At 38.6% G+C, this 14,915-nt stretch overlaps 1 protein-coding gene across 1 annotated transcript in view; it reads right to left on the bottom strand.

Moving 5' to 3' along the window:
• LOC127436882 (N-acetylglucosamine-1-phosphotransferase subunits alpha/beta-like) overlaps positions 1-14,915 on the bottom strand; it is a 29,543-nt gene that overhangs the window by 13,073 nt on the left and 1,555 nt on the right. Inside the window, exons 4-19 of the mRNA XM_051691363.1 lie at positions 14,252-14,302; positions 13,760-13,956; positions 13,344-13,408; positions 12,782-12,916; positions 9,968-10,129; positions 9,665-9,844; positions 9,209-9,379; positions 8,962-9,085; positions 8,548-8,760; positions 6,426-7,447; positions 6,136-6,335; positions 5,629-5,848; positions 4,669-4,782; positions 3,387-3,472; positions 3,195-3,293; positions 2,570-2,737 (exon numbers count right to left, since the gene is read on the bottom strand). Coding sequence (XP_051547323.1) covers positions 2,570-2,737; positions 3,195-3,293; positions 3,387-3,472; positions 4,669-4,782; positions 5,629-5,848; positions 6,136-6,335; positions 6,426-7,447; positions 8,548-8,760; positions 8,962-9,085; positions 9,209-9,379; positions 9,665-9,844; positions 9,968-10,129; positions 12,782-12,916; positions 13,344-13,408; positions 13,760-13,956; positions 14,252-14,302 — 3,207 coding nt within the window. The remainder of the gene's footprint in view (positions 1-2,569; positions 2,738-3,194; positions 3,294-3,386; positions 3,473-4,668; positions 4,783-5,628; positions 5,849-6,135; positions 6,336-6,425; positions 7,448-8,547; positions 8,761-8,961; positions 9,086-9,208; positions 9,380-9,664; positions 9,845-9,967; positions 10,130-12,781; positions 12,917-13,343; positions 13,409-13,759; positions 13,957-14,251; positions 14,303-14,915) is intronic.

The following is a 14,915-nucleotide window of genomic DNA, read 5'->3' as shown; positions in this document are numbered from 1 at the left end:
ATGTATATTTTCTATTGACACTAAAGCTGAAGATATGAATAACCATCTTAGCACATTTCATAAAAACATTTGTCTCAAGACTTTTGCACAGTAGTATATATAAAGAATTAGATGAATCGCAAACAATCACATATACAGGTGCATCTCAATAAATTAGAATGTCGTGGAAAAGTTCATTTATTTCAGTAATTCAACTCAAATTGTGAAACTCGTGTATTAAATAAATTCAGTGCACACAGACTGAAGTAGTTTAAGTCTTTGGTTCTTTTAATTGTGATGATTTTGGCTCACATTTAACAAAAACCCACCAATTCACTATCTCAAAAAATTAGAATATGGTGACATGCCAATCAGCTAATCAACTCAAAACACCTGCAAAGGTTTCCTGAGCCTTCAAAATGGTCTCTCAGTTTGGTTCACTAGGCTACACAATCATGGGGAAGACTGCTGATCTGACAGTTGTCCAGAAGACAATCATTGACACCCTTCACAAGGAGGGTAAGCCACAAACATTCATTGCCAAAGAAGCTGGCTGTTCACAGAGTGCTGTATCCAAGCATGTTAACAGAAAGTTGAGTGGAAGGAAAAAGTGTGGAAGAAAAAGATGCACAACCAACCGAGAGAACCACAGCCTTATGAGGATTGTCAAGCAAAATCGATTCAAGAATTTGGGTGAACTTCACAAGGAATGGACTGAGGCTGGGGTCAAGGCATCAAGAGCCATCACACACAGACGTGTCAAGGAATTTGGCTACAGTTGTCGTATTCCTCTTGTTAAGCCACTCCTGAACCACAGACAACGTCAGAGGCGTCTTACCTGGGCTAAGGAGAAGAAGAACTTGACTGTTGCCCAGTGGTCCAAAGTCCTCTTTTCAGATGAGAGCAAGTTTTGTATTTCATTTGGAAACCAAGGTCCTAGAGTCTGGAGGAAGGGTGGAGAAGCTCATAGCCCAAGTTGCTTGAAGTCCAGTGTTAAGTTTCCACAGTCTGTGATGATTTGGGGTGCAATGTCATCTGCTGGTGTTGGTCCATTGTGTTTTTTGAAAACCAAAGTCACTGCACCCGTTTACCAAGACATTTTGGAGCACTTCATGCTTCCTTCTGCTGACCAGCTTTTTAAAGATGCTGATTTCATTTTCCAGCAGGATTTGGCACTTGCCCACACTGCCAAAAGCACCAAAAGTTGGTTAAATGACCATGGTGTTGGTGTGCTTGACTGGCCAGCAAACTCACCAGACCTGAACCCCATAGAGAATCTATGGGGTATTGTCAAGAGGAAAATGAGAAACAAGAGACCAAAAAATGCAGATGAGCTGAAGGCCACTGTCAAAGAAACCTGGGCTTCCATACCACCTCAGCAGTGCCACAAACTGATCGCCTCCATGCCACGCCGAATTGAGGCAGTAATTAAAGCAAAAGGAGCCCCTACCAAGTATTGAGTACATATACAGTAAATGAACATACTTTCCAGAAGGCCAACAATTCACTAAAAATGTTTTTTTATTGGTCTTATGATGTATTCTAATTTTTTGAGATAGTGAATTGGTGGATTTTTGTTAAATGTGAGCCAAAATCATCACAATTAAAAGAACCAAAGACTTAAACTACTTCAGTCTGTGTGCACTGAATTTATTTAATACACGAGTTTCACAATTTGAGTTGAATTACTGAAATAAATGAACTTTTCCACGACATTCTAATTTATTGAGATGCACCTGTATGATAATTTGCTGAGAAAAGCCCTCGTCAAAGGACTTTACATTATCTTTGCGATCAAATAAAGCATTTAATTTTTTATTTCTATATTATTACTCTATACTTAGTTACATTTTTTTATCTTATTGGACATAATTAAGCCTATCACTGGCTTACAGGCCACAGCAATCCATTTTGCAATCACGTTTGAAAATCTGCACTAGGAAGACTTCGGGGACATTTACACAGGATGCATTATGGCATTCTGTCTGCTTTTAGTTTTAACTGTTGGTCAATGTACACATGCTAAATAGAAGTTTTTGGCTGCTGCATCACATCTTACTTTTATTCCAGTGTCTAGTGCCAAGAGCACAGCGTTTTAAGATGTCGTGTCATGTTAAAAGCAGTTAAACTTCCGAACAAAAACATGTCTTTTTGAATCCAAGAACAGCTTAGAAATTGCTTGAGGAAATACGCAAAATTAGTTCAAACAGGATATACTTACAGGTCAGGGGGCATGATAACATTTTTATCATTTAAAAAAAAAATAAAAAATTATCAACCCAGATGAAGTGCCTGTTTCTGTTTCATATTCAACTGTTAGAAGCTCTATCTTCTGACAGTTTCACAAAACTATTCATATCAGAACTGGCCAGACCTGATCTGTCCGATAATACAACCTGTGGTATGTATTCAAACCGGATTTACTTGTTTGTACGTGTTTAACAGCTTCGTCAAATGTTGAGCTATTTTTTCCTCTTTTTACAAACAAAGTCTAGCTGGATTGTGCAACTTAAACAATTTAAGTTTGGTGTATTTCTTCACATTTTTGTTTCACATTTCAAATATAACCCACTTGTGACTGAATTCTTACCACTCCTGTAGCTCTGACATGTGGAGGAACCTGTTTCTGTACTCTCTAGGCAGCTCAAATTGAGAGGGCAGTGGGAACATGGACTCATAGAAGTCCCTCAGTACTGCTTTAACAGTGCTGGCATCCTTATGGCTGTGGTCAATGTTGTCATTCAAGCAGATAAACTTCCTATGGATTAAATAAAAGAGTGAAAGTCATCACTAAACCTCATCTTAAAATGAAAGAAAACTATAATTTACAGTAAACAGTGGTATGACAAGTCTAAAGGGAAGTTCAATTCATGAGGGAAATTCAAATCATAAGGTTAAATTTGAATGGCGAATTCCACTAAACCGTATCTGAACTGAACTAAACCACAATACAAAGATATAAACCACAGTTTCATAAACAAGGTCTTATACATCTGAACTGGTCAGTGTAACATATTAATTAACAGGTCTAAAAAGTTGAAGTTTAGAGTACTTTATTTTTGTTTTCATAGTATGTGGTCTCATTTGAGCGCAGGGGGTGTTCTTGTGTGATATTTTATGTTCTTTATTCTGTTATGTATTTTTTTGGAATTGAAAACAATAAAAAAAGTATTGAAAAAAAATGTATTACATTAAACCAAAACCTGTGCATATACCTCGGGTTCTTCCTGATGTCATCCAGCTGTCCCACTACATGTGAGACATTGGTCCGTATCATCTTAAATGCGATCTCCTCCTCCCCCATTATTTCAAACCTAAAAGAGAACATAAGCCTGCATCACTAATCCAGTTACTGAAGTGGTACAGCTGAAGTGTGTGTGTTTTTTTGGGCAGGTAATGAAGCCTACTTGTATTTATTCTGGACCCTAAAGGCTTTGTGTATCCTCTCTGTGATGGATTTGCAGTTGATGACTAGATCTTTTGTGACAGGCGGCTGCACACAGATCAAAACACATATTTTATTAATAGTACCAACAAATCCACAGATACAAAAACTGATAATATGAAATGTTTTCTAAATGCAAACCTCTGAATGCCAACAGCCAAAAGCTATGGACGATATAACGGTGTCCAAATGATCACTGTTCAGTTTGATATTGTGATTTTCAGTCTATGTGATATTAGACTGGTAGCAGTAACACTTTACAGCAAGGCTGTGTATATTAAAACTAGTTAATGTAATAGTTGAACTAACTAATAATGAACAATACTTATTAAGCATTCATTAATTATATAAGCATCATTCAAGCATTTGATTAGTTGATTTCAACATCCTGTAGACCGACATTTTTTTACATTAAAATTTTTATACTTTAACATTAATTTTGAACTAATAATGAGCAATAGTATATTTAAAAATGAACACTAAGCAACATAAATATACAGTATGCTGTAAAAATGATTAAATGTTCATATTGTCCAAAATATTGTGTTAGTTCATGATCCTTAATGCATTAACTAACATTAACTTGAAAAAATGTATCGTAAAGAGGTACCCTGGTTATCCTCATCTTTCCGAATATTATTAAGACTCATTACATGGCTCTCTGGAATACTCAAATCTGATTGGTCAATGGCGCCATCTAGCTGTCTGTTATTTCTGAGTAACAACCGCATATCCAGGGATTAAGACGTATCAGACCACTCATTCAGGTATTGCGAGTCATCTTTCCTTCTTCTCGGATCACTGTGCGATCTCTACAAGTAAGTTAATAAAATTATTTCAACTCAAATCAATGTTTCATGTGCATTTATTTATTTATTTGGCAAGTAGCCTTGTAATAAGATGCATAATGAGGAGTCAGACGTTCATTAATTACAAAATAAACACCAACAGAACTCCGATGCAAAGCGGATGTCAGCTGTTCAGCATTTAATTTCTTCTCATATAATTACATAATTTCAAAGCAAAACAACATTTTTTGTCCATATATATATATATATATATATATATATATACACACACACAGTATATATATGCTTAGTAGCCATGTAATAAGTGGGATAATGTACAGTCAGCTGGTTGTTATCGTAAAATAAACCACTTTAGGATGATCACCCTGTCTGGGTCTATTTTGCGATAACAACTGGTTGATTGTATTATCCCTTACTTAAGAAGGTGGTTCTCACCATGCTGGGGTCATAATAGGCCTCCTGGGTGGAGCTGATAAAGTGGAGTTGTGTGAGGTTGGATGGAAGAGTCTTCGAACAGTTTATGAGCATCTGCTCGAGATTGGTCAAATCCTGTTTATAGTAACAGAGACAAGATATCCTCTCCTCAAAACATTGTTTAAAAAAAAAAAAAGCACACAGTGACATTAAACTATTATATATATATTTGTGTATTGTGATTTACATATGTGTGCAACAGCATTTGACAAAACACTTCCTATGTTTTTATGTTATATACATATTTGACTGAAATTGATTCCATTAGAGGTGCTCTAAGTGATTTTTTTTTTTCTTTTTTATGAAATGAGATGCAGAAAACGCCGCTATTACCTGTCAAATATCTCTGAAATAGGTGCCATGAAATATCACACCTGTCTCTGTAACAGCCCTAGTCTGGGTAAACAGTGGGGGAAAAGATGTCCTGAGTCAGATTGTTTGTTTAGCTAATCTAAAGACTTTCTGCTTGTCTATTATTGTGCGTTTTCACAATGGTAACCCTTATATGTTCATATAAGTGCCAGTACGGTGTCCTGCTCCTGCGCAATGCTCAGGGTCAGACCTCCCCCCTCCATCTGCTCCAACACATTCTCTATTGTGTGTGTGTGCATTTTTTGAGAGGGGTTTTGAAAAGAGGGGGCGTGGCTAATTCAAAGACTGGTCTGGTGGAAGATCCAGAAAGGCTAAAATCACTTACAGCATCTTAAAGAAGCATGAACATATGGTGATGACAGAGGTTTGTGGTTACAAATCTTGTGTTCATTTGCCTTTTCTAATGCAATATGAGCTCATTCTTACTTCCTTTTCTACATCTGCTTTTGGAATCACATTTTGACACATATCCATGAAAAACTGATAACAATCAGGGCTTGGGTAAATCATGTCATTCTCACCACACTGTGATGGAAAGGTGGTGCATACCTGAAGACTTAAGGGGAGTTCATGGATGCGTGTGGCCAGTGTGCGGATCTCGCGGTCGGACAGCACGCCGGAGTGATCCGTGTCGATTTCATCAAACACTTCCGATATATTGAGATGCTGCACTGCACTCATTAGGAAGTAGAAATAAGAGAAGGCGAACTGCATGTCCTCAGAGTGACGCACACGATGAGATGAGGTCTTATCAAACTCCTGAGGTAAACTGGATGGATGGATGGATGACAGTAAAGTACAGAAAGAAAAGGAAAAAATGATATTGGATATAGTCCCTGACAAGTAAACAACAACAGAACGGTATTCGATGGGTGGTGTGCAGTGATATCTTCAGTAGCATGATGAACAGGTAAGAAATAGCCTTTACTATAGTGCATTTTAGCACTCCTGCAACCCAACGCTCCAGTCTAACTATTTCCTAAATTAATTTAGCCCATTCCTAAAATGGCATTGCTTTGACAGATGTAATGTCTGAGTGTGTGTTGTGACTCTTACATGTCCTGCAGCTCCTGCATGATGAGCCTGTCAACCATGTGAGGCATGTGAGCGGGCACTTTGCGAGAGGTGAAGCCGAACTGAGCATTCAAGAGTCTGTTGACATAGCGGAGTGAGTCTGCGAAAGTGTCCTGTAACCTCCTGCCATAGGCGGCACTATCAGCTGTATACTGAAGCTCTCTCTCCAGACGTTCCTCTTCCTATTAAGCGCAAAGGAGGCACATACAGAGTGGGACAAACTACATTCATATTGGCGAATGTAACCTACACTGCTGTTATACACATCTCACCTCCAACAGATCCTGAAAGAACTTTCTCCTCTCCCATGGAAGGAAGCCACGGTCTGAGCTGGTGTAGTGCTGGAGTTTACGGCTCATGGGCCGCCCCCGGATGTGGGCTTCATTTTCTGGACCTCTCTCTTTGGACATGTTCCCCACCAGGGTGTTGAGGAGCTTAGACGAGTGAAGTTTCTCCATGCCAACCAATCGAGATTGAGCTTTGGGAGTAACCCCATCAATCTGGACTGGAATAAGAGATGGCAAGACTTTTATTTGGTCATGTTTCTCCACTCCTGGGTCTTCATGTGCTCTTTTCACCCTTGCCGCCTTCTCTACCTGCTGTGTACTGGATAAATTTCCTTTGTTTTGTTCTTTGCTCTGGTGCTGCTTCTCTGCAGGGTATTTTTTGTTTAGTGAAAGCTGAGCTTTGTGCTTGTAGGGCTCCAACAGCACAGCTTTGGTCAAATTATAGCCTTTAATGGTGATATCACCCAATTTTAGCTTCTCATTTAGTTTCCGTAACTCAACCTTCACTTCCTCAAGCAAAAGAGATTCGTTTAACGCAGGCACCTGCACAGTCTCTATCTCGCCAAGGGTCTTCTCTCTAACTCTAGGGCCCTGTTTTTCTTTGGCAACGTCTTCAAAGTGGACCTCTGGTTCTGGGGTCACCACGGTTGGTTCAGGTGCAAGCTCATTCTTCTCCTGAACAGGTTTGGACACATTAGACTTGGGGAATTCTCGGGTATCCACAGCAACAGAGAAGATCATGGTGAAGTCCTGGTTGTCGGTGCCCTGGAAAGTGATGTTGTACTGGATCTGGGTGGCATTGTGTCCAGGCAGCAGCAGTAGGTGGATGGTCTTCCATTTGTTGGCGACAGAAGTGTGACGGACTGCTGGGCTATCACCAACCTGAGCCTCTGACACACGGTTGGCCATGCCTGAGAAGCAAAAGTATGGCCGGAGTTCTCCCTGAGGCAGGGTGTAGTGTGTCTGGCTTTTCTGGAGGATGACACGGTGGAGCTGGTTGAAATTATCTGAAGAAAGCACAAAGAAATGTATTCAAAATAATTTAATTCCAAATCAAACATTGATAGGCTTGGTAAAATTCCATAAGCAAGTAATTACAGGGTTTTGACGACTGACTTTCCATGACTTTTCCCATTTTTTCGTAATTACTGTATAGGGATTTTGCATCTGGGATACAAAGACCAATTTCTAGCCAATAAAATATTTTAGAGCTGAGTAATACTAGAAAAAATATATTCACAATAGAAACTTCCATTACTTTTTAAAGATTCTATTAATTTCCATGATTTCCTCGAGCCTGAAAATCACAATTTTAACATTTCCTGATATTTCCAGCTTTTCCGTGATCATGGAAAGCTTGTACTGTAAACCCTAATGTTGTCAGTACTGTAAATATCACTTGAAATGTCAAGTTGTGGGCTCATAACTCAAATATCTAAGTTCCTTGAACTTATTCGTAAAAAACTCATAGTTTTTATATTTAAGTGTTAATAACTCATACTATTGAGTAAAAAACTGAGGCTATGCAAAATACCCACAATGCCATGCGCTTGAATTATTTAACTATGTTTCCTTGGTCAAAGGGAACTTATGGGGACATTTAAATGGTTGTTATTAAGAATTCATTCATTTTAGCTCTTTTGTTGTAGTTTTTATGATGTTTTGTTGTAAATAGTTGTTTTGTGTAATGTCACAATTAGGGTGATCTGTGTCCCCTTTGGTCAAGTTGGACCCTGTTCACACTATCTCAGTTCTCCTTGTGCATGTGCAACTAAAGTACAGGTGTCTATGCACGACTGACCTAGAATCAGTTATAATCTTCATTATTGAAGCTGTGCTACTGTATGATCTAAATTTGAGTCCATTCAATTCAAATTAAGTTGAAACAACAACATTTAAATAGCAAATCTGAGTAAATAGTCTACCTTAATACTAACTTAAGTAGTTAAGTTTATTCTATCTGAACACAAAGTTAAGTGAACTTATTTACACAAGTTTTGGAGATGCCATTACTCAATTCAATAAAGGGAACAAGTTTACTCAAACAATTAAGTAGTCAACTTATTAGGGATTTCAGTGTGTAATTTAAAAAAAAATACTCACTCACCTTGTCCGCAGTCACCCACATCAAACCCACAGGCAAGAACGTTGCATGCTTGGTCACAGAACTTATCGGCTAACCAAGAGTTAGCACAGCCCTGGTTACAGAAGGACAGGCCCCCCAGCCCTCCTAGGCCACCTGCCAACTGCCAAGGTTGCCCGCCTCCAATCACAGAACCGCCACCTATGCCTCCTCCAAAACGACTGCTGCCTGCAGCACCTGACATAGAAAACAAGAAATGATGGAACAGATGAGAGGATTGAACGAGAAACTCGAGCCCAAACATTCATTTGAAAATTATAAGCCAGAAAAATATCAACATTTCATACTGAATCAATTCTCTGAATGCACTGTATGCTGCTTGGATAAAAGCATGTGCCAAATGCATACATGTAAATGTAAATGAAAGTGTTAAAGCACCTTGACAGTCTCCTCCATCCCAGTCACAGGCCGAGTTATTGCAGGCCTTGTCGCAGTAGCCATCTTTGATCCAGGAGCCTGGGCAGCCATCGGCGCAGTTTGGAACAGGCCAGGTGAGATACACCTGTGAATGCGGAGTATATCAAAGGTGTTCGTCAGACATAAATCATTATTTGTTTCAGACTACTAAGCTACATGTTATACATGGCTGTTATATTTCAGTGAATTCAGTGGCAGTCTTTCTGACCTTTTGACCTTTGGAGTGACTGTAGAAGTCATCGGGCCACACCTCCTTACCGAACATGACATCATCATTGAGGTAGATAAACTTTTGTGAGAGTCCTGGGATTCGGTGTATATGGGTCTCAATGGCAGGAGAACTGAATGTAGGAAGTTGGGACTGGTTCAGAAAAATGTCCTGAGAGACAGCAAGCACAAATTACAACTTGACATAAAAGATCTTGCCAGTAATTTCCTAAAAACAAAGATGTATCAATATACCACAATAAATGCTAATAATTTCTGTCATTAATTATTTGTATCAGCCTGCATCCCAGCACACCTTTTCGGAGCTCACATGTTTTCCATTATTCAAAAGGAACCCTCACATCCATCCCAAAAACTACATTTAAATTCTAAAAAAGACATTTTGTGACAATAACACTGTGGCACTGCCAAACATCAAAGGCTTTGCAGAGCTCACCTGGTGGGTAACCACAGAAACTCGTGGATTATCCAGGTTAAGCCAGGATGGGATCTGCCCATTAGTCACAATAAAGACGTGCCGCACCCAGGGTGCATGTCTCTCGATAGAGCGCAGTGAATAGCGCAATTCCTCGTTATCTTCAAAGCGACTGGCAGACACATCTTCATCCTGCTTGGACTGAAAGAGCGGATGATCATCTATTATCAAGTTATGCTCGTATTTGTGCAGCTGTCATTCATTCACTCCATTTATTCATTTTTACACGCAAAATTGGCAGTGATACTGGAGTGACATGTCTACCTGTGAGATGGCACTCAGGTCCCAGAACAGATACGCTGGGCTGACTGTTAGTTCTTTCCCGTCCAGCGTCAGGTTCTTCTTGGCCTGCTGGGTGAGATCAGTGAAATCCTGAGCGCTGTTCAGGTGGAGCAAAGCGATGCTGGCCTCAGAGTACAGCTGCAACTGAGAAACACACACACATACACAGACATGCTTACTTAACTGTCTAAATGAAGACGTACACTAGAATTCTATTGTTTTTATATAAAGTTAATTATAATGAATATAGACGAACCCAAACAAAAGAAAGTTATACAATATGAGGGTGCATAAGTGATGACAGAACTTAACTATCCCTTTAAGGGAGAGAAGAAGGTGAGAAGGGAGCTCACCCCTAGACAGACACAAAGCTCACTATTCTAAGATCATCCACAGTCACTCTGACACACAGAGTGTCCCCCATGGCTTTATGACTGGGGGAATAACTTTCATACTTGGTGCCAGAGGTGTGAACGTGGGTATTTATGCAATTATGTATAGATGCATTGAGGTTTTTTTTATTTTATTTATTTCTACATGAAAAGACAGACAGAATATGCCACTAGTATTTTATACATTCATACACAAACGCCTAGTACATAATATTGAGTAGATCTACTATCATTCTTCCAAAAATGGCAATCTTTATTTCCTTTTCCTCTGTCTGGAAGGTTTGAGAGGAATTCCAGCAGCCCTGTTACGGCCAGAGCGCAGCCAAAGCTCCTCTGATAATGAATGTTTGTCAGATCAGGTTTCCTCTAAAACAACTTTTATGACTTCTCACATGTCAACTGAAGGCAGCAGACAGCCACAGCAGTTTATCTTTAGTAAATGTATTATTAGAAACTACATTTTCATTACATTTTAATGCATCCTTTTGCTCGCTGATACACACACACCACTGACAGTATTTATTGTGTAACTGTGTGTGCATTTGACAGAGGTCAAGGGAGAGCTATCATCAACATTGCTAACAGGCTAACATGCACTATAAATACAATAGCACAGTGATACCAAATAGCAAGCAAGCCAAGACAAGACAAGACAGAAAGAAAAGAAAGAAAAAGAAAAAAACTTAAGAGAAAAAGAAAAAAAAGCAAGCAAGAAAAATACAGACAGAAAGAAAAAAGGAGAAAAAAGAAAAAAAGAGAAAAGAAAAAGAAAAGCAGCAAGAAAGACAAAAAAGAAAAGCCAGAAAGAAAGAAAGAGACAGACAGACAGACAGAAATGCAAGCAAGTGACAGAAAGAAAAAAGAAAAAGAGAGAGAAAAAATAGAGAAAAAGAAAAGCAGCAAGAATACAAAAAACAAAAAGCCAGAAAGAACGAGAGACAGACAGACAAGCAAGTGACAGAAAGAAAGAAATAAAGAAAATAAAGACAGACAGAAAGAAAAGAGGGAGACAGAAAGAAAGAGAAAAGAAAGAAAAGCAAGCAAGAAAGAAACAGACAGAAAGAAAAAAAGGAGAAAAAGAAACGAACGAGAAAAGAGAAAAAAGAAAAGAAAAGCAGCAAGAAAGACAAAAAAGAAACACCAGAAAGAAAGAAAAGAGACAGACAAACAGACAGAAATGCAAGCAAGTGACAGAAAGAAAGAAAAGAGAGAGACAGACAGAAAGACAGAAAGAAAGAAAAAAATAGAGAAAAAGAAAGAAAAGCAGCAAGACAAAAAAATAAGCCAGAAAGAAAGAGAGACAGACAGACAGAAATGCAAGCAAGTGACAGAAAGAAAGAAAATAAAGTCAGAAAGAAAGAGAGAGACAGAAAGAAAGAAAGAAAGAAAAGAGAGACAGAAAGTCAGAAAAGAAAGAAAAGAAAGAAAGAAAAGCAGCAAGAAAGACAAAAGAAACGCCAGAAAGAAAGAAAGAGACAGACAAACAGACAGAAATGCAAGCAAGTGACAGAAAGAAAATAAAGTCAGAAAGAAAGAAAAGAGAGAGACAGACAGACAGAAAGAAAGAAAGAGAGAAAAAAATAGAGAAAAAGAAAAAGAAAGAAAAGCAGCAAGACAAAAAAGAAAAGCCAGAAAGAAAGAGAGACAGACAGACAGAAATGCAAGCAAGTGACAGAAAGAAAGAAAATAAAGTCAGAAAGAAAGAGAGAGACAGAAAGAAAGAGACAGAAAGTCAGAAAATAAAGAAAAGAAAATAAAGAAAGAAAAGAAAAGAGGGAGACAGAAAGAAAAAAGAAAGAGAAAGAAAGAAAAGCAAGCAAGAGACAGACAAAAAAAAAAAGAGAAAAAAGAAAGAGAAAAAGAAAAAAGAAACTCAGAAAGAAAGAAAAGTCAGAAAGAAAGAAAAGAAAGAAAAAAGAGAGACAGAAAGTCAGAAAGAAAGAACTGTGACTGTGGAGAGATAGAGGAGAGATGGAGGGTCATCTAAACCCTGGCACCGGGCCATTTCAAACAGTTGTTGTACTGTTACCCCTGTCACTGCGCTCGAGTGTCACTGGAATACCTTCAACTCCTATCACATGACCCGAGGACAGAGACCACATCAACCTAACAAATATGAGATCTACAACACAAAACACTGATTATTATTTCATAAATCTATGGAAGTGTGATCTAATCTTGCATCTGTAAGTGCTTATTCTGCCTGATAGCCAGTAATAGATCATATGACCTATTCTGTAATACTGTCTGGGGTGTTGATGGGAACAAGGTCTTTAAAAAGTTCACTAGGTGACTCATGCTGGGATTACACAGCAGCGTTTCTGATGAATTTTACAATCTAGTGCACCATCATGTGGTCATTTTGAACACTGCCGCCTAACTGACTTGTTTGTGAGGTTTTTACCTGTTTGATTTTACTGGTCACCACAGCTGGCAGTTTGACCCTGAGCTGCTCGGTTTCCTTTAATGACCCTGGGAAGCCGCTCAGATAGGCCAGAGTGTGCATGCGGACCAAACCAGGAGCCTCTTTATCAGTTGTCTGTGGGGAAAAAAAGAAAAGAAAAAAAAAATCACATTTGGACTCAGGAGGTTTCACAAGGTGAGTGCCACAAACTCAGTTGTAATGTGTTCATAGCTCAAAACATGATTTTAACAAGGTGATCAAACTGTAAAATGTCTTGAGTAGACAATAAACAGCAGGCACCACAATAGAAACCACAGTTCCCTATTCTGGGAATGATCATTATGAGAAAGAAGGGCATTAGTTTTTGGCCCTTATGCTTTCCATTCAAGATTGGATCTGGGATATTTCAACTTGATTACTCTGTCGTCTGACAACATAGCTTTCTGGCGTCCAATGCTGGGAAGATGACATATAAAGAAACAAAATGGGAACGCTAGTGTTTGTTCTGGTGGTGTACAGTTATCAACCTGGAAAGTGATAGAACAGCAGTTAGATTCCTCACCAAATAACCTCTGCTGATGGAGTGTGTCAGGGAGTTCTTCACAGCATCTGTCTGGGCCTTTTCAGCTAGAGTAGAAAACATAAAGACTAATGTTATGTGAACGTGCAATAAACGTTGAACTCTAATCAAGTGGTTACATTTCACATTTATAGCTGGATTATGCAGTGCCTAAATTTATTTCAAGGGTTGTTCCATCCAAATATTCATCTGATTGTTATGTTAAAAATTGTAAAGCATATTTTATAAACTGGCCTGGAATTATAAAGTAGCCAATAACAAAAAAAGTGCCATGGCATTACCATGTTTTTTGGGACATGTACCGTGGTAGTATAATGGTATTCTTTGAAGTTCTATGTATTGTAAATACCACGGTATATGAATTCAGTATGTGTGTGTGTGTAAAGTTATGACTGTACCTTCGCTATGGGAGTGGAAAAGAAGGACAGACACGCTTGTGGAAGGATGGAGGGGTTTGGCCACTTGTAGGAGTTGTTTGGTAGACGAGAAAGCAGCTGAAACAGTTGGCAGCTCTTTTAAGGTGATGTTGGCAGGGAGGGCCGGATCCAGCACCAGCACAGGAGCCATGATACAGTGGGACAGCAGACATTCTGGCCTATCAAAGGACATACAGACTAAATGAAAGTACTCATCGAGATCTGATCTTTAAAACAGAGAGAATAAATCAGATATTTACAACAATGTTCTGTACGCAGCAGTTGCTTTTAAAACACTGGAAAGTGCTGTTGGCATAAAACAATGTGGCTGTGAAAAAGGCTCTTTTCGCTGAGAAACAGGAACCCTTCAAACCACACAGTATTCAGTGTGTTTAACATACTGCAGTGCACATGATCATGCTGAGAATGAAATAATTTCTACTCATTTCTACAGTCCTTATTTTAGACACTCACCTTCCTTTAGGAGCTTCGGTCATTTCAGATGCATTCTTTCCCAGACGTTCCCTAAAAGAACAACAAATAAAAACTCTTAAAGGGATAGTTCACCCAAAAATGAAAATGCATTCATTTATATCCTCATGCCATCCCAGATGTGTATGACAAATGAACATTTTTATAACACAAATGAAGATATTTAGAAGAATATCTAAGCTCTATAGGTCTATACAATGCAAGTGAATGGTGACCAAAGCTTTGATGCTCAAAAATCACAAAAAGCCAGCATAAAAGTAATCTATACGTCTCCAGTAGATTCATCCATGTCTTCAGAAGTAATATGATAGGTGTGTGTGAGAAACAGATCAATATTTAAATCCTTTTTTACTATAAATCTCCACTTTCACTTCCACATTTTTCTTCTTTTGTTTTTGGCGATTCGCATTCTTCGTGCATATCACCACCTACTGGGCAGGGAGGAGAATGTTTAGTAAAAAATGACTTAAATATTGATCTGTTTCTCACCCACACCTATCACATCGCTTCAGAAGATATAGATATGTATTACTTTTATGCTGCCTTTATGTCCTTTTTGGAGCGGCAACATTTTGGCACCCATTCACTTGTATTGTACTGACCTACAGAGCTGAGATATTCTTCTAAAAATCTTAATTTGTGTTCT

The sequence above is a fragment of the Myxocyprinus asiaticus genome, chromosome 47 (genome assembly GCF_019703515.2).
Source record: "Myxocyprinus asiaticus isolate MX2 ecotype Aquarium Trade chromosome 47, UBuf_Myxa_2, whole genome shotgun sequence".
NCBI classification, from domain to species: Eukaryota; Metazoa; Chordata; class Actinopteri; order Cypriniformes; family Catostomidae; genus Myxocyprinus; species Myxocyprinus asiaticus.
This window is presented reverse-complemented; position numbering and strand designations above follow the sequence as displayed.